The sequence below is a fragment of the Megalobrama amblycephala genome, linkage group LG3 (assembly GCF_018812025.1).
Source record: "Megalobrama amblycephala isolate DHTTF-2021 linkage group LG3, ASM1881202v1, whole genome shotgun sequence".
Classification (NCBI taxonomy): domain Eukaryota; kingdom Metazoa; phylum Chordata; class Actinopteri; order Cypriniformes; family Xenocyprididae; genus Megalobrama; species Megalobrama amblycephala.
Genome location: NC_063046.1, coordinates 36,882,996 through 36,903,339, shown reverse-complemented (window position 1 = coordinate 36,903,339; position 20,344 = coordinate 36,882,996). Strand labels below are relative to the sequence as shown.

At 38.1% G+C, this 20,344-nt stretch overlaps 1 protein-coding gene across 4 annotated transcripts in view; it reads left to right on the top strand.

The window, feature by feature from the left end:
* The window catches only part of casq1b (calsequestrin 1b), a 76,565-nt gene extending 58,316 nt beyond the window's left edge, over nt 1–18,249 (top strand). For 2 of the 4 annotated variants that reach the window (XM_048185342.1, XM_048185343.1), the window contains 10 exons: nt 4,735–4,828; nt 5,311–5,411; nt 5,485–5,596; nt 5,744–5,817; nt 14,240–14,370; nt 14,463–14,508; nt 16,014–16,068; nt 16,175–16,275; nt 17,017–17,091; nt 17,604–18,249. In XM_048185342.1, coding sequence (XP_048041299.1) covers nt 4,735–4,828; nt 5,311–5,411; nt 5,485–5,596; nt 5,744–5,817; nt 14,240–14,370; nt 14,463–14,508; nt 16,014–16,068; nt 16,175–16,275; nt 17,017–17,091; nt 17,604–17,855 — 1,041 coding nt within the window. In that variant the 3' untranslated portion in view covers nt 17,856–18,249. Of the gene's footprint in view, nt 1–73; nt 182–4,734; nt 4,829–5,310; nt 5,412–5,484; nt 5,597–5,743; nt 5,818–14,239; nt 14,371–14,462; nt 14,509–16,013; nt 16,069–16,174; nt 16,276–17,016; nt 17,136–17,603 lie in introns of all 4 variants that reach the window. The other 2 variants (XM_048185344.1, XM_048185345.1) reach the window with 2 other exon arrangements.
* Nucleotides 18,250–20,344: the final 2,095 nt, after the last annotated feature.

Sequence of the window (20,344 nt, the reverse complement as noted above, 5' to 3'; positions counted from 1 at the left end):
CTGTTTCTCAAGTCTGGCTTATCACTAAAGCTTCATCCAAAATATCTGAATAGCATCCTTCCCCCCTCACTAGAGCCACTCTAAAGGCGTTTTATGACATATGAACGGTTTGTAAGACCCATGGAGAGAATGAATGATGCTCCTTCAGACGTGTTGGATGTGGTCGGTGAGAGCTGTCGCAGTGAGTTTACAGGATAGCACTTCCTGTGAGGCAGAGACAACAAGAGCTGCTACCATTAATGCATCCGTCCGCTTATTCGTCTGTTCTTGAATGTGCCACTCTCCCTCGAGAGGAACAGAGCTTGTCCCAACTTTTACATCATGAGCTGTGTTAAACACAGCCTTGTTGATTTCATTCAAGAAGATTGGGACAAACTCTGATGTAGCGAAAAAGTGTCGGAATGAAGCTTAAGTGTCTTGTGAGTGCTGTGTCTTTGACATTTGTGTGCTGATTTACTGAAGTCAGGAATGTTAAAGAATGATTTCACCCAAACATGAGAATGCAGCCATCATTTACACATCCTAATGTTGTTCGAAACCATGTCTTTCTCCTGTGGAACATAAAAGGTGATGTTTTGCAGAATGTTCAGGTTTCTAAAATTATGAAAGCTACATAATTGACAAATAAGTGCCATTAATTTATCATAAAAGTAGTCCATCGCATATATTCCAAGTCTTTCAAAGTCATTAAATAGCAAAATACAAGTTTATTCATAGAAAATATTCCCCTCCACTGTACTGTCAAATTTCATTTACAGTCAGTTGCATATTCAAACTTTTTTTTCACAAGTATTTTAACCCTTTAATGCATAGAGCTCCAGTTGACAGCTATTCAAAAAGCATTTTCTTGCATATGCATGGGTTTTTGATGGCATAATTGCATATCAGCCTCTACAATGGACAGTAGTGCATCATGTAACACTAGCTATATTTCAGCTACAATTCATATTATTACTGTGAGCATTTTTTTTTTTAAAATACTTCATCTGCAGTAACTTTTTTGACTCTACACAAATGTATTTGTGTTAGTCGTGTGATTTGCATTAATATCAAAAAGTAATGTGATTACATAATGTACATTACGTGTAATGTATTATTTTACTTATTACATCAAAAAAGTAATCTGATTACGTAATGCACGTTACTTAATGCATTACTTTAAATCTCAATCTTAATTTATTTATAAAGCACAGTTAAAAACTACCACAGTTGACCAATGTGCTGTACAATGTTCTAAAAAGACCAAACATAAAAAGACCAAAACCAAGTATATATATATATATATATATATATATATATATATATATATATATATATATATATATATATATATATATATATATATATATATATATATATATATATATATATATATATATATATATATATATATATATATATATATATATATATATATATATATATATATATATATATATATATATATATGTAACGGAGGCCAGCTAGTAGTTGCTGTGCGAGTAAACCTCACTCCTCTGATCTCAAGAGATGCTCTAGCGACTGACGCTAGAGGTTGCAGCCTTTAGCCTCCTTGTTAGAGCGTCCGACTCCCATGCCGGAGACCCAGGTTCGAGACCCGCGTAGGGCGGGGTGAGAAGGACCTGGACAAGAGGGGTTACATTGGTGCCGTGACCCGGATGGGAGTGAGGTTTAGGGGGGTGAGTGTAACGGAGGCCAGCTAGTAGTTGCTGTGCGAGTAAACCTCACTCCTCTGATCTCAAGAGATGCTCTAGCGACTGACGCTAGAGGTTGCAGCCTTTAGCCTCCTTGTTAGAGCGTCCGACTCCCATGCCGGAGACCCAGGTTCGAGACCCGCGTAGGGCGGGGTGAGAAGGACCTGGACAAGAGGGGTTACATATATATATATAAAATATTGTGTGTGTGTGTGTGTGTGTGTGTGTGTATATATATAGCAGCAGTGATGTCTTGCATAAAAGTCTTGCAGCCACGTTTTGGGCCATTTGTAATCTAGATAATGAAGAATTGTTTATTCCAAGATAGAGGGATACAGACACAGTTACAATAGTCAATTCAAGAAGAAATAAAAGCATGAATTGCAGTTTCAAAGTGCTTAAAAGACAGGAAAGTCTTCACTTTAGCGAGAGCTCTTAGTTGGTAAAAACTTGATTTGACAACTAAATTTATTTGCATATCAAATTTAAGTGCACCATCAAATAAGACGCTCAAGTTTTTGACATATGACTTAACTGAAGAAGATAAAACACCAGAATTTAATGAGAAATGTTTGGGATTTCAGAAGAGCCAAACACGATGATCTCTGTTTTACTCTCATTTAGATTTAAAAAAAAAATATTGTCATCCAGGCTTTGACATCGGAAAGACAGGCACAGATGGAGTCTGAGCCATTTTTGGGCTGTAGGGGCAAATAAAGTTTAGTATCGTCTGCATAACAATTATAGTACAAGCCATGCTTTTCAAATATAGAGCCAAAAGGTAAGCATACAGAAAACAATAAAGATGGCAAAATGGCATCCTCCTATATTGAGCGAAAAGCCTATATTTTTAAGGTATGACTGAAACCAACTTTGTGCAGTTCCTCTGATGCCCACAACTTTCTGTAGCCAAGTAAGAAGGACCTCATGGTCAACTGTATCAAATGCAGAACTTAATTCTAAAAGTACCAATACAACAGAGTCACCTAAGTCAGTGGCCATTAAAACATAATTTAAAGCTTTTACAAGTGCTTACAACCTGATTGGAAGACATCAAAAACCTTATTTTCGTTCAAAAAGCTCTGCAGCTGGTGAAGAACAACTTTCAAAGTTTTAGATAAAAAAAGAAATGTACTTTACTTGTAACATCATAAAGTAATCTGATTACATAATGTACATTACTTGTAATGCGTTACTCTACTCCTTACATCAAAAAGTAATCTGATTACGTTATGCATGTTACTTGTAATGTGTTACCCCCGACACTTCTCATTTCACACCTGATCGCTAAGTTTTTTTTTGTTTGTTTGTTTGTTGAACAAAACATCTTGAACATGTATGCATCTTGAACATAATCAGAATTATCAGTTTATAAGGGTAAATCAACATACTCTGGTAGACTGAAGGGAGCGTGAGCATTTTCTACATAATCTGAGTTGGGTTTCCACAGTATCTTGACAGGTTGTAGAGATCTTAGATAGAATCGTGTCCTTTCTGTTCCTGTATTCAGTTTTGATATCAAAGTGCAAAATTTTGTGTTTATATTTTTTGTATGTTATAGTTTTCACATGATTTTATATAATTTTATTTATTGGTTTGTTAAATACACAAATTATTGATGTGTTATTACTGTACTGTTTAATATAGCATTTCTTCAGTTAAACCCATAAACACATACTGTAGGAAGTGAGAGAAGGGGGAGAAAAAACAGTATTGGGCGGAAAGGTAAAATAGATTTGTGTATCATCAGCATAACAATGGAAATTAAGACCATGACACTGGATGATCTGAAGCATATAGATTAGAAATAGAAATGGACCAAGAACAGATCCTTGAGGTACATGGGAAACAGTGACAGAGCGAGATTTGAGCTTATTAATGCTAATGAATTGCTGCCTGTCCAAGAGATATGAAGTAAGCCACTGAAAGACAGTACTAGTCTGAAAAGACAGTACTCTCTGAAAAGTTTCAGAAAGGTCTTAATAGTACGAAATAGTGGTTTGACAAGTTTGTTGATCTCACAGAATTATAAAACAATTATTTAAAATGCACTTTAAATTAAATTTTAATTAGACATTGTTTCAAAGTGCACTTTTTAAAAGTGTTCTTGCATGTGTTAAGAAACATGGTAATAAAAGTGTACTCTATTTAAAGCTGTAGTCCATAAGTTTTGCCTCTTTGTCACCATATCTGTTTGAAACCTGCAATTGCAGTTATTTGTGGAATTATTATCTTTACATGGGTTGTGACGTTTGCAGATCCTGCCTTAAGATGAAGGCAGGGGTGGAGCCTACCCCCGATGTATGGACAGGGACCGACCTTGTGGTGGTGGGGAGGAGGAGGTGAATGCCGGCGTAGGTAACTGCAAACATAATAGTGGGTGGGAACGGAACTTATATACTCAGGTGACGTGTAATGATTGGCTAGATAATGAGTAATGACGTGCATTAGAGTCTTCTGGGTAGAACTTCCGCTAAAAGCTCCCATTTCTCCACGTGAAGGTAAATAATTATTTATGCTATTTTTGATTGTATTTTTAATATGATAATTGAATATTACTATTGTGTTTACATTATGCATTCATTTCAAGCATGTGTGTATACAAGCTAAAATGATAGAATGGTCACATGCTTATGTTGTGTTGATAATCATAGTGTGCATTGATCTGTTTGTATGTTTATGTATGCGGTTGACCTAAGCAACAGCATACATACATTTGCACCTGTGCCTATGTGTCCAGTCTTTTACATGCCTGATCTGAACAGACCCTGCATTGGTCAGATCTCTTGTCTATCTCTAGCTTCTTTCACACAGATTTAAAAGGCACAAAGGCAGCACTTCTGGCATGTGCATTGATGGCCTTGTGCCTTGTTTGGGCTTTGACTATATTGAGTGTGAAAGAGGTTGTGTTTTATGGCTGTAGTTCTGAATGGCCTACTCTTAAAGGATTGCACAATTAGTAAAGAACTGCTCTGCATTTAGACTATGTCTCAGAGTTAGACTTGCACAGGTTACAATAAACTCTTTGCTGTTCCCACAGCTTGCTGCCCAGGTGCTTGATGATTTTGAGGATGAGGATGTTGGATTCGGCCTGGTGGATTCAAAGAAAGACAGAGCATTTGCTAAGAAGCTGGGTAATCTCTGATCACATCCTACGAATGCATCTGAAATCCCTATTCTTTCATTTACAGCCTGTAATACAATTCTTATCTTCGGTTTTCAGTAGCCATCAGTCTGTTGAAGTATACACTGTTGGTGAACAAAAAATTAAATAAATGCTCTGTATCATGGAAAACTAATGGTAACTAATGGGACCTTTTTGTAAAGTTTTACCTTCTATAAAGGTAGTCCATATAACTTTTTTTGAGCACCAGACTGAAATTGCATTTGTAAAAGTCATGCAAGTTGGACATGAGGCTGAATAAATGTTTAACAGATTTTAATTGTTGAGGGAACTATTGCTTTAATGCAATTTGTAAAAAATAAAGCATGTTCCTTGATCTATATTATTTTTTGTTACTAGAACAACACTCTTATCATTAAAACATTTTATTCTGACTTTAAAAGTAAAGTTTGGACTATCATTGGATTATAATCAGATGCTTGTTTTCTGCAGGCCTGCTGGAGGTGGACAGCATCTATGTCTTTGCCGATGATGAGATCATTGAGTATGATGGCGAGTTGGCAGCTGGCACTCTGCTGGAATTCCTCTATGATGTGAGCGATTATACATCATGATTATAGATCACACACCCAAAGGTCACTTGTAATTTAATAGTTCTTCTATCAGGTGATTGAGGAACCAGTGGAGATCATCAGTAATGACAGAGAGCTCAAAGGCTTTCATAACATCGAGGAGGACATTAAACTCATGGGCTACTTCAAGAGTGAGAAATCTTCACGTAAGTATGCCATTTAGGGTTTGCCATGTACAAACTCTGATAAAAAATTCCAGATAATTTCAGGAGATGATTCCAGCTAAGGTTGTACTTTTTTCTAAATTCATTTTAACAAGCAACTTCCATCATGCCAAATTTGTTATTTCTCAGACTTCATTGAGTATGATGACGCAGCTGAGGAATTTCATCCCTTCATCAAGTTCTTTGCCACCTTTGAGCCAAAAGTAGGTGCTTTCACACATTCATTCGATTTATTCATACATTTATACATTCATTCATTCATTCATTTAAAAAGGGAAACTGACATGACTGTGACTATGATGCCTGTTTTTGCACACCCCATTTATTAAATGAAAAGTAATTAAAGTGTGCTTATATAGCAAGTAAAAATCCCATTAATTTATTTATTTAGAAATTAATACTTTTCTGCAGCAAGGACACATTAAATTGATCAAAAGTGACAGTAAAGACATAATGTTACAAAAGATCTATATTTCAAGTAAATGCTGTTGTGTCACAGCGTTTCCACCAAAACTGTCAACTTAAATGCAATATGCAAACAAATTATTATTAGGATTAAGTAGGAAAACGTAATACTAGTGCGGCCAGAAAGTATATAAGGGGCACCTAGAAAGCATGTTGTCCACTTATCGTCTGAAGGGACTGTACGCAGGCAGCCCGGAGGCATGACAGGGAGACGCAGTGTCTCGTTCCCCATTCTCAGGGAACCAGGGTAACAGTCGTAACCCAAGATGTTCCCTTTCGAAAGGGAACTCACACTGCGTCCTGAGACACATATGGGGAACAAAATACCCACACCACCATGCTGAGGGAAGTGCATGCCGAGAAATGGCTGTGATTGACATTACTCCCTATGGCCACTATCCAAACTATCACTCCTAAATGAGGAAATGACTTCATGAAATAAAAGAAGGACTTATCAAAGGCCACTCAAGGTTTTGGAACCAGAGTCTTCACTGAGAAGGGGTTCCTTTAAGGGAGTATTGGCCAAGGGACTGAAAGGAGCCCTAGCCAGTCATGTTTTAGGGGGACTTTGTGTCAACTCCTAGAGCAACCAGGGAGGCTGACCTGGTCCAACTAGAGACTCAATCTAGCCAACAACCTGTCTGTTTCCGAACAGAGTCTCTTAATATTTTACCTCAGAGAAGGTAGCCAAATGAGAGAGACTGCAGACAAAGCAGTAACCAATGCACACCGGACAAAGAGACTGGTATCCTGGGGAGCAGGACTCAGCATAGTGCCTCCCAAACCCTGACAAATGAGGGGAGACACTCTGCTCGACCCTGGACATACAGAGCACTTTTCAAAGAGCACTCTAGAGTCTGGGCACTCCTAATAGGGTTCCATATGAGAGAAATACCTCCAGCTCTAACAGGAGCTGATCTGACAAGGGAGTACACAAGTATCTTTCGACCTCACAGAGCAAACTCAGGGAGCAAACTCTCTAGGACGTACCTCAAGAAAGGAGTGCCTACAGCTCTAAAATTAAAAAGCTAATCTACCAGGGAGATCTAACGTGAGTCCCTTGACCTTCTGACCAGACTCAGCAAGCGAGGTACTCTACAAAACGACCCTCTAACATGAGAGGAGTACCATCCAAGCTCAACTTAGTAAAGTATCAACCAAGCCCTGGGGCTAGATTCAGGGGTGCTCCTGGGAGCCTGTGTCTGTGTCTCGATCTGTGTACTACAGGGAGCCAGGACACACAAACTTGCTAGAAGTGCTAAGGATGTAGCTCGACCCAGAGAATCACCATAAGGGCGGACCAAGGAGGGCCAACAATTTGGAAATTAATCTAACAGAGATACTGAACCAGAGGTTGGAATACTCATTCACATTGCCACACAAGTGATGTAATCAGCATATCACTTTCTACCCTTAAAACAAGGGGAGTACAGGTCTCATGCAACCAGACTGTTGAGGAGGCCACTATACAGGGCTTACTACTCCATAATAACACATGTATGAGCTCAGGGCTAATGGCTGAGCTCTGAGGTAGCGTACTCAAAAACCATTCAGAATAGGAGGGAGCACTTAGTCGGCTCGACCTGAGCATCACTGGTGTTGGACACAAGGGACTTCAGAGCTCTGGGAGTAAAGCACTGGTCCCTGAACAAGGGGAGTTAAATACCAGCTTGACATGAAGCAAAACTAAAGGTGCAAGTCTAAACAAAAAATTTTTCGCTCCAAGACAGGTTGCTGTCTGAGCTAAGCTTAACCTGCTCAAAGGTCACAAGCCAGATAATACTAATTAACCAGGGCCCTAGAGAACGTAGGCTTCAGCACAAGCGCTTTGACTCTCTAACTGACAGGAAACTTAACAACGCTCAATCCGGCAGGATGACTCTTACAGTGAGAGGAGGCTTACTAGGATCCCTAGCTGCAAGTATTGGACTGGAGAGGCTCTCCTGGGAGCAGCCTACATTGAGCCACCGCAGACTAGGAGGTGTAGATGCAAAAGCAAAAACTACCTCTGTCTAGTTAGACATATTCCAAAAGTACTAAGCCTAGGCCGCATAAAAGGGGTGGCCCAAGGCGGGCCAAAACACCCATATTCATGACCTTCCTGTGTGCTCAGTGGAGCGGTGGCCTCAACAGACAGTTCTCAAAAAGAGAGGAGGCCAACCCAACTCACAACAGGGAAAATGATAAAGTGGCAGTCTGAAAGGCTGCACTCACTACCAAGCCTGGCGTTGGGCCTTCAGAGGGGTTCCAATTGATGGAACAAACTCATTGTTGGCCCAGGCTTCAGGCCTGATGTTATAAGTACCTGTAGGGGAAGAATAGTACAGGGGGGAAGAGAAAAAAGAAGACCCTCAGAGGGAAGGATCACCTCACAGGTGCTGGGCATTGGATCACTTCCCTCAGATCCTGTTTCTTTTCCCTGCATCTAATCCTCGAAGGAGGAGGGGCCCAGGAGGCAATGCTATCCCTCTGGCTCTGTCTGCGGTCTTCGAACCAAGATGGGCCAGGGCCCCCTCAATGGAGGTCTCAATGGAGGCACCAAAAAGTGCAGTCGGCGAGACCAGGGCATCAAGGAGAAACCCTTTCTCTTTCTCCCCGATGTCCGCCTGGTCCACTCACAGGTGCCTCTCTGTTGCCACCATTGCCGCCATCAATCCACTGCTCACGGTGGCAGTCTACTTAGTGCTTAGATCTGTGGAGCGGTGCAACTCAGATACTGCCTCAGGGGAAGGACCCTGGCCCTGGTCCAAGTCTTTCAGCAGATCAGCCTGGTATGCTTGAAGCACATAGTATAAAGTGAAGCACCAGCCTGACTCGCTGTCACGTATGCCCTTGAGCACCTTTGTAGTCAGGGCCGGAGCTTTAAGGGAAGATGCCGCCCCACCTGCAAGATAGTTTGCAAATGTCTTGTCAATGGGGGGCATTTCCACATATCTGTGCTTGTGCATCCCCTTAACATTGGCATAAATATATGTCTATGTCTGTGAATGCAGGCTGAATACAGATTCTTCCATGCCTTCTCGATCTCAGTGTGGAGATTTGGAAGGAATGGAAAGCTCACGGGGTTATGGCTGGAAAGAAACCTCTTGTCTAATCTACCACGAGGGGTCTCTTTCCTAACACACTCTCACAACAGCTTAAGTCTACCTGAAGTGCATTCCATAACGCTCAACAGATCATCATACGTAGGACATGGTGGCCACGAGGGGTCAGATATATCACCTTCTTCACCCTCATCAACCATATCCTGCTCTTCCTGGCATGCTGCCAGTAGAGCACTGTCTGCTGTACCAGAGGAACCCAGGGAAAGTGCATCCTCATCCAGCAGAACGCTCTGTCAACTGCTGGTTCATGCAAGAGAGTCACGCCTCTCTTGAACTCATGGACAAAAGAGAGCAGAGCGTCCTCAAGGGGAAATGTTTGCAATGAACGCAAACAGCTCCCTCGAGAACTGAGCGTGCATGTTCCTCACCCAAACGCACAAGTCATGTCACCACTTGAAACGTTTAACAGACTTCTTCTTACCTTGATAGAACAGTTCGCTACAAACAAACAGTCCCTGAAGATGAAAAGAGAACGGCATATTTTCTAGGCGCCCCTTCTTTACTTTCTGGTTGCACTATTAGCCAATAGAATTGATCCTTCGCAGGGAGTTTGATTGACAAGCGATCTACCCAATCAGAACGTTGAATCTGCCATTTTGTCCATCAAAGCAGTCAGGAGTTAGAAGATTAACCTCGATGGATTTAAACTTGAAAAATGGTGTGTATTGATGTCTTTCCGCATTTGAAACAACATTCCTGCTCATGTTCATTCATGTTTATTTGATGCAATCAGGGTTAGGCAAAAATGCATCAAAATGTATTTTAACCCTTTCGCACGTAAGTTTTAAATATTCTGGCTAACCCCCCAGCATGAGTTTTTTGAAGCGACCGTTATTTAGAACGTATCACTTTATGGTTTCCATGGTGACGCGTCATCGCTTGTTATGTGACACACCGCAGCGCTGTATGGCTGATGATCTGCTTTCATTTAATTTTTCCTTTGTTATTCAAAATATTCACAAATTTGTTGACTATAGCATGAAATATCTAATATTCCGATTGACAAATATGTGCAAGTGGATGTGTTTTGCAGTTTAAACACCTTTATAACGATCATGTTAGTTGAGCCATATGAGCGATGGGCGCCGCCATGTTAGTTTGCGCCGCACAGTGAATTGGATCTGTTGGATTTACAACCCGTGAATTTATCCACTTCTCCCGAAATACATGAAAGTAAGTGAGTCGGTGAACTGGGGAAGAATAGAGTAAGCTTTAAAGTTACTTTCACAATCTGATATGAATAAAACGTGTCGTCTAATTATAATGGAAAGGGTTGTTATTTCCGCTTCTATAGACATCATTGTGTATTTTACAAACTCTAAATATATTGTTTTGTTAGTACTCATGTGTATTTAAATCTCTGAAACCTAAAATAAACATTATTTGGTTGAAAACACTGCATATATGTAATATATGAAAAGCGCTGCGCGCGTCCGTCTCTGGTTTAGCGCCAGCCAAAGCGCGCACGCACATTTGAATTTGGCAGTTGATCACGCGATGCACTGAACGTTCTAATCACACCGGTGTGATCGTACGCTCCAGGGACCAGCCAAGACTGATCACACCAGTGTGATCGTACGTGTTAAAGGGTTAAAATAAAATACCAAACAGCTTAATTTTAAGTGTATCAAAAACTACAAAATACAGCAGCCACACCATGTATCAAAATAAACTACTGTATTTTTGTATTTTAAAAATACTGAAAAATACTTTTACAAGGGAGCATGAAATTTCTTCGCAAACCTTCCATCAATTGGCCTATTAGATCTATCCCTTCACCATTACACTGACTCAGTTGATTAAAGGTCCCGTTTTTCGTGTTTTTTTGAAGCTTTGATTGTGTTTATAGTGTGCAATATAACATGCGTTCATGTTTCGCGTGTAAAAAAAACCAGTATTTTTCACATAATTTACTTATCTGTATACCGCTGTTTCCACTGTCATAAAAACGGGCTGATGACTTCCTTGTTCTATGAAGTCCCTCCTTCAGAAATACGCAACGAGTTCTGATTGTGCCAGCGGTTCCTGTGTTGTGATTCGACAGCAGTTTAGCGCTCCTTGCCCAGAAAGGTCACGCCTCTTACCATAACGTAGAGATGCACGCGCTCAGTGTTATTGTAAACATGTCTTTAATTTTACCCTATCAATTTGAGCCGGAATCAGACCCGGTGATTGGACTGCGGGATGAAAATAACAGCGTTTCGACGACATGGCGACAAACACACTCTACAAACGCAACTCTTGTGTATTCCTGTGGGCGGAGGTTAGTCAAAAAACTGTTTTAGTGACGTCATTAAAGAAGGAAGTAGAGGGATGTAGTCCAAACTGGCCGTTCGATGTAGGCGACTTCTGTTAAATAAAATATCTCGCTTGGCATTGAACTTTGAGCTTTAAAATTTTACAGATTTTATTTATACTCTAACAACAACATTACACACTAACTAAAGTTTGAAACATGGGATCACGAAGAACGGGACCTTTAAGTAAACAATGTTTGATAGCAACTGCCTGAGTCATGCAATAAATCTGACATATGCAACCAGTTAACGGCACAATATGTACAGTAGGATTTGGATTAAAACCACTAGAACAATGTTATATATTTTGTTGACTTTTGTATTTACATTATCCCAAATGTTTCCAAGATTGTTTAAATCCAGAGAAATAAGCAATTTTAACCAGGACACAATTAATAGGCGACACACTGTGCCTGTGATATATACCTGTGTTACCCTCAAGTTCTGGTTTTATTTTGCAGAAACCATGGAAACACCAAAGACGCATTATATTCCTCATCTGTCTAATAAGACATATTATATGTTTTATTAGACAGATGAGGAACTGTTTAGATTCATTCATTGACAGAAAACGAATCATGTTATATAGCTTCTTGTTACTGTGAGTACCATGTTTTACCATGCCTCGTATCGATCTAGCTTACTGCAGTGTGCAACAATGTCGCATAGCAGCTGCCATGTGAACGCAGAGTAGCATTATAACAACTTTCAACACACAAATGTATCTAATATGATAAACAGCACTGCGTTACCCCACATACACTAGATCGAAAAATCGCAAGCGGTGACTGTGGCATAATAAAAGTTCTGCTGCTCTCAAGTCACGCTCGTCTCTCATTAGCAATCGCTCCATTGGTCTCGTTCAGGCCTTGCTCTGCTTTATACCACAGTAACGTTAATAATCTCATCCATGAACATGATTTCTGCCCGAGTCCCAACCCGATTCTTTTCCACTGGCTGTAGACATGAAGAAAACACATCCCATGATTCCACAAAATCAAGGATAAGCGACATCTAGCGGCGAAAATTTACATATTGTGGCTTTAACAGATCAAATATTCATATTCAGACAGTTAGTTTTAAAGTAACCAACAGTTTAATATTTAACAGTTTGCGAATGACTCATAGTTGTATCCTAGTTTAGTTACTTGGTATTTGGTAACGAAGGGTCAATCAATCAATTGATTTTAAATCATAAATATGGAGGGCTGCTGCTCGGTATAATAGTTTTCAAGAGCATTATGTAAATTGGTAAACTATTCTAAAACTTAACATCTGTTCTGAACTCAACAAGTCTGGGCAAACTACTGAATAAGCACCAATCAGAGGCTGCATTGTTATTATGTCATCATGTAGACTTCTTACAAAGTATTTTACAGTATTTTAAAACTACAAAAAACTAAAGTATTTTTATACAAAATACAAAGCCATTTTCATCAACCCTATCAAAAACAAATTACAAAATACTATTTTGTATTTGAAATACATGTATCATAAATACTGCCCATCCCTGGATGCAATAAATGAACTAGTAGGAAGAGATGATCGGTTTACGAGCCTCTTGAGCTGAGGCGCTACAGCAATCTGTCACGACACATTAAAGAGCCACAAAACAGGTTTTATTATTTGAATTTCTTAAAAAATTACAAAGTTTGAAAGCTGGGACTTTGTTTAATATCATAAGTTACCTGCTTTGTCTTGTCTGTCGACGTGTTGTCAGTATCCTCTTTGCTCCGCGATGTATTTTTCACTGCGTGTGGTGTGAAAGCGCCACGGCTTGTCGGACAAAGCAACAGTAACTAAGGGGGGCGGGTCTTTGCGAAGGGTTAATTGCCGTGATTTGACAGTTGCTTCAGATACCAGTCACATGAAGGCATTCCCCATATGTGTCTCAGGATGCAGTGCAAGTTCTCTTTTGAAAGGGAACATAAGTTGTCTTGTGTGATATGAAATAATGAACCCTTGAAAGCAGACTAGAAGCATTTAAAAAATTAAGATTTAAGATTAATCAAGCATTTAAGATTAATCATGCGGCTCTAGAGTGAAATGAAAAGTACCAATTCCAGCCCAAGTTCTCATCCTTTGGAAGTGCATCAAAGTGGATTTGCTTTGGCAGCACAGAAAACAGCATCTTCTTATGTCGACAACATAAACCAAACTCTTCCAGGCTCAGCTACAAATACAGTGTTGGCTAAAGTAGATGCTGTTCATAGGCAGCAAGTGAAGACCACAGGCTGGCATTATGCAAATCTGTTACAAAACCCGCAGGAAGTAAGGCCCTGTCCCAAATGGCACCCTAAACACTCACGGTCTTACTACTAGTCCGCACTTTCATGACGAATAGCCGCTTTGACTGTTAGGAAGAAGTCTGCTGCAGAGATCACTCACATATCGACTGCAAAGGGGGCACTTGTGAGCACCCCTCTGAAACGTAAAGTGTCAATGTGACACCCTGTGGTCTCGTGGACTTCACGTACACATGGTGACCATTGTAAGTCCACAAGAAAGTGCATATGAAGTGTCCCATTTGGTACTGGAGTTACTGATGACTCGTTTCAGGCAATTCAGAATTGGTTCTTTTTTTTTTTTTTTGGGAGACAATAATTCCATTTATCTGCACTTTGATCTTTGAAACTTTGCAGACCTTTTACATTGACAAATATCTATATTACACACACTGCATCATAGGTAATATCCCAAAAACATAGAGGCACTTTAATGAGCTATGTATTCATTCATGTGTCTCTGATTGTCTCCAGATTGCTAAGAAATTAAACCTGCAGATGAATGAAGTGGATTTCTATGAGCCCTTCATGAGCAAACCTGTCACCATCCCTGGCAAACCCTACATGGAGGAGGACATCATTAGCTACATTGAGGAACATGACAGGTTAACACTGTTCATTTATACATTAATAAAAAAATATTTATAAAAATATATATTTTTTTCTTACTTGTTACTTATTTTTGTACTTACTTTAGACCAACTCTAAGAAAATTGGAGCCCCACAGCATGTATGAGATCTGGGTAATTAAGTCAATCCTTTATCCAAAACTAACTTCAACAAAGTCTATACAGGGAATTCAAAAATATTTGTTTTATATACTTTTACAGTATTTGCTCTTTATGTGCAGTATGAGTCTTTCTCAGGAAATTTAATCTTTATGTTCAGTCCTGTTGCTGTGACTTCATCCCCCACTCTATAAATTATGTTTTGATCTTACTGCAATCATATTTTGGAGAGTGTTAAATTATAAAATTATAATTACATTATATTTACATTATAATTTACATTACATTATAAAAGTTTTTGACCACATGGTCCTAACAACAGTTTTATGTATACAGTAAAAACCCATTTACTGTGAGAGGAAAAAAAAATGTAATACAGTTATACAGTTGAGCTCAAAAGTTTACATACCCCTTGCAGAATATGCAAAAATGTTAATAATTTTAACAAAATAAGGAGGTTCATGAAAATTGCATGTTATTTTTTATTTACAACTGTCCTGAATAAACTATTCCACAGATGTTTACATAAAGTCCACAAGACAAAAAATAGCTGAATTTATAAAAATCACCCCGTTCAAAAGTTTACATACCCTTGATTCTTAATACTGTGTGTCATTACCTGGATGATCCATGATGTGATGGTTGTTCATGAGTCCCTTGTTTGTCCTGAGCAGTTAAACTGAGCTCTGTTCTTCAGAAAAATCCTCCATATCTTGCAAATTCTTTGATTTTCCTGCATGTTTTGCATACCCTTTTCAGCAGTGACTGTATGATTTTAAGATCCACCTTTTCACACTGAGGACAATTGAGGGACTCAAGCACAACTATTAAAAAAGCTGAAAACAGTATTAAGGATCGAGGCTATGTAAACTTTTGAACAGTTTTTTTTTTGTTTGTTTGTGTTTTTTTTCAGCTGTATTTTTTTTTTTTTTTTTTTTGTCTTGTGGAATTTTATGTAAACATCTGTTATTATGTTAAATAGTTTATTCAGGAGAGTACTAAATAAAAATAGCATGCAATTTTCACGATCCTTCTTATTTTGTTATAATGATTAACATTTTTGTGTATTCTGCAAGTGGTATGTAAACCTTTGAGCTCCACTGTATTATTAATTTAATAATATTATTATATTATAATATTTTTAATTTGATGAATGTGAAATGGACTCTTATTTTAAATGAAACATTTTTAATTAATATCTTAAGTTTACATGCTAACTTTAATAGTCCTAAAATCCTTTTTTTTTTTTCTTCCTTTTTTTCATCTTTTTTGTGTCTCTTAAAAGATGACCCCAGTTTAAAACAATTATTTTCACAGATTTATTCTAAATTACATTTAAATGTTTCTGGTTTGTGTATTTATGTTTTTATAATGGTTTTTAATTAAAAACAAAAAACAAAAAAAAAAAACAGTAGCAGAGTCATTACGGCAACATTTGCAAAATGTTGATGTTGTATATCATTTCATTTCTGCAACACCTGATCATTATCATGACAGTTACTGTCTTCTATTGGTCTTAGGAAGATGATATTAATGGACAGCACATTGTTGCTTTTGCTGAGGAGTCTGACCCTGGTAAACACTAGTACAATAAGCCACAGTACAATAAGCCACTATTTTTGAGAGTCTTTGAAGGATTTCATATACTGACACCAAATGACTGAATGTTGACTTTTACCAGACGGTTATGAGTTCCTGGAGATCCTGAAGGAAGTGGCTCAACAAAACACAGAGAACCCAGATTTAAGCATCATCTGGATTGATCCTGATGACTTTCCATTGGTATGACAAACCACAAAAATACTGAATCCAGAAACATTAAACATAACTTTGATAATTTTTTGAATGATGTACCTTTTACAAGATGCCTTGGATAAAATGCAGTTTTTGTTGTTGTTGTTTATAGGATATGAACAAATCTACATTGTTGATGTCATTTTACATATTTCATTGGTGCTATTGTTGATATAGAAGATACATACTTTCATAATTCATAAAATCAGTTTAATGACATACACAATACATTATATCACATATACAACACATTATATGCTCAGCTGTTATAAAATCATGCATGTAATTAATACTACTGACATTTAGAGCAGGTGCTTCAACACTTTCTCGATCTGTTTGACTCTGCTGCCCTCTTCAGGAGAAATCTGACCACTGAATAAGTTTAATGTAGTATGTAGCACACATCAGCTTTAAAAACCTCCAAGGAATTTATTTGTTTGTTTATTTATTTTTTCCAAAAAAGATATGACAATCAGAACAGATGTAGCCTATTTATCTTTATGGAACAGCGTAATTTCTGGGAAAAATAAAAAATAAAAAATCCATCCCCCTAATGGAAAAGAAACCTTTTTTATTTAACCCTGCAGTAAAATTTAAAATAGTTTTTGAAGTTTTTCAAGAGTGATCGCTCACTTACAAATATGACATTTCACAGTGAACTACTGTACCAGTACTGTACTGTACCATATGAACCGAGGTTTGACCTTTGACCTCTCTCTATCCCTGCAGATGGTGCCATACTGGGAGAAGACCTTTGGCATTGACCTCTCCTCCCCTCAGATTGGTGTGGTGGATGTTGAGGATGTGAGAACATAATTTTCTTTCATGTCTCTAATGGCAGTGATCATGTAAGTGCGATTTAGATTATACGGTTTTGGAAATAAAGGTTCTAAAAGGGGGTCTTCGCAGCAGTGTCATAGTAGAACCATTTTTGATGATCAATTTTTAAAAGATTTTTTTTTTTCTTTTTTTCTTAGTGTGAAATAAAATTTTAATAATCAAAACAACCTTTTCCCACTATAAATAACTTTTTGTGCAATGGAAAGCTTCCATGGATGTTTAAGGTTCTTCAGGGAACCATTGATACCAATAAAGAATCTTTATTATTAAGAGTCAGGATGTTTCCATACAAGTGATTATTATTAGTGGAGAGGTTGGAAAGAGCCATCTGAATTAAGTAGGTCTGATATAAGTGCATCAAGCTCATTTTAAATCTCATGGAGATTTTCGAAATTTGTGATTATTCTATATTATTAATTGTGTTTGTCCGTCTCTTTCTCAGTAACTCTAATTCATCTTGTCTGTCTGATTCTCAGGCTGATAGTGTGTGGATGGAGATGGATGATGATGAGGACATGCCCACCGCTGACGAGCTTGACACCTGGATCGAAGATGTGATGACTGGCAAAATCAACCCTGATGATGAAAATGACTATGACGATGAGGATGAGGATGAGGATGAGGATGACAATGATGGTGAAGATGAGGATGATGATGATGGTGAAGATGAGGATGATGAGGATGACGATGATGAGGATGATGATGACAATGATGATGAGGATGAATAAATTCTTACCTTCATCTCAGGCATCACTTCGCTGTCATACGCGTGTGTTTGTGACATTAAGAACTCATCAGTCTCCAAATATTCAGCCATTGCAAACTGAGCTGTCATGCGGTCTGGAGGACTTGAGAAACATTTTGTCTTGTCGTTTACTCTGCACCAATATAATCATTCTTCAGAAAAATAAACATCATATTCAAGGATCACTGCACCTGTTTTACTCCCCATGTAACATCTAATGAGAATGTGTGTGCTAAAGAAGCAGGTGTTTGTTAAACAGTGGAAAAGCCTTGTAATTATTTAGATCTTTTTTTTTATTGACTTTCAAGAGAAGTCTTAACCTTCCATCATCTGGAATATCACAAATAAAATTAAAAAGAAAAAAAGAATGTTTCCCTTGTTTTTGTGCAATGTAAATGCAATGAGAAGATACAGAAAGAAATGGTCACTGATTAAGAATCTTTGTGTGTGTGTGTGTGTGTGAATATACTCAAGATTGCATGTGGAGTTTCACTTCATTAGTAGACTGGAATCATCAGTTTCTCACAAAAGAAAGCAAATATAAAAACACTGCATTACTTAACTACTAAGTTTGAATTTATACAACTGAATCTAACACATTAACATTAAGAGCATAACATTTTAAAATTTATACATATTCTTTCCAAGCCTATACAGTATATATATATATATATATATATATATATATATATATATATATATGTTTGGGTTTATTACCCAACGTATGTTCTTCCTACACATTTACACATATTTTTATGCATATTAAAGGATTAGTCCACTTAAAACTTTTGCTGATAATTTACTCACCCCCATGTCATCCAAGATGTCCATGTCTTTCTTTCTTCAGTCGAAAAGAAATTAAGGTTTTTGATGAAAACATTCCAGGATTTTTCTCCATATAATGGACTTCAATGGGCACCAAACGGTTCAAGGTCCAAATGACAGTTTCAGTGCAGCTTCAAAGGGCTTTAAACGATACCAGACTATGAATAAGGGTCTTATCTAGTGAAACGATCAGTCATTTAAAAAAAAAAAAATTAAAAAATGTAAGTTTTGTAAGCACAAATGCTCCCCTTGCTCTGTTATGCTATGCGTGTTCGTGGCGTCACATAATACACAATTACGTTGAAAAGGTCACGCTTGACGTAGGCGGAAGTACCGAGTCGGTGTTTACCATAGATATATACACTAGATGTCGCCTTGGCTACGGCAGTTCATTGGAACGAATGCGTCAATAGAGCTGCCATCTTGGAACAGGGGAGCCCCTCCTCTTTAATGCATCAGCGTCAATAGGCAAAGGTCTAACGGAAATAAAATCACCATAAATCATCATGAATGCGATTTTCTAGTTGTTTTTTTTTTTTTTTTTGATTCGTTCCAATGGTCAGACATGTGTTAATCATTGAGTCCAGAGAAAATGTAAGGTTTTGATATTAAGATAATCTACTTTTTAAAAATATAATGCATAGTGCTAGTAAGCCTAAGTTTATTACAATGTTTGTCACATTCTTCCACTTGAGTAAACTTTGAATGAACTATCGCTACTTGCATATAATTATTAAAGAATAAAACAGAAAATCAACATGAAGATCACCACAGTGGTACTTGGGAACATGTATAACAAGAATCAGGTGAAGTTTGCAGTAAACAGTTTCATTTTATTTATTTTTTATGAATTTTAAAAATAGTTCTACCGACACTTAAAGGTGCCCTTGAATCAAAAATTTAATTTACCTTGGTATAGTTGAATAACAAGAGTTCAGTACATGGAAATGACATACAGTTAGTCTCAAACACCATTGTTTCCTCCTTGTGTAAATCTCATTTGTTTAAAAGACCTCCGAAGAACAGGCGAATCTCAACATAACACTGACTGTTACGTAACAGTCGGGATAATTAATATGTACGCCCCCAATATTTGGGGTCAAATATTGTGCAGTGAACATTGAGACTCTGCAGACCCTTTAAATGCAAATGAGCTGCTGCTCCCAGTCCCCTTTCCATAAGAGGGCAAAGTTTTAAAAGCTTGCGCTTCAGTTGCTCAACAACAACAAATCTGGAGAATCTCACGCTGCCAAACTGACGATTGTCAGTAACAGTGTTTAGCCTTACATTGTTCAAACTGGAGTCGGACACTGATGGAGAGACTCAGGAAGAAGTTACAACTTGTAGAATGCAACTAGACGTTTCTGAATCGTTAGTGGATACATTTATGTAGTTGCTGTGGAGTTGATTCAACTCAAGGACTAGCATGTGCCATCATGTTAATCTTTTGTGTAAATCCAGCATTGAATTGATCCTCATTTGTGAAGCAGTCCGGCGTAAATGACGCATGGCAACAACACTCTACTACAACAACTTTTCCTCTTCTCTAAAGCAGTCCAACATGGCCTCACACCCTTTGGTGCGTTTTCTCGGGGGGCAGGGTGTATGTACCTGCTGTTTATGAAGTGATGTCACCAACCCAGGAAG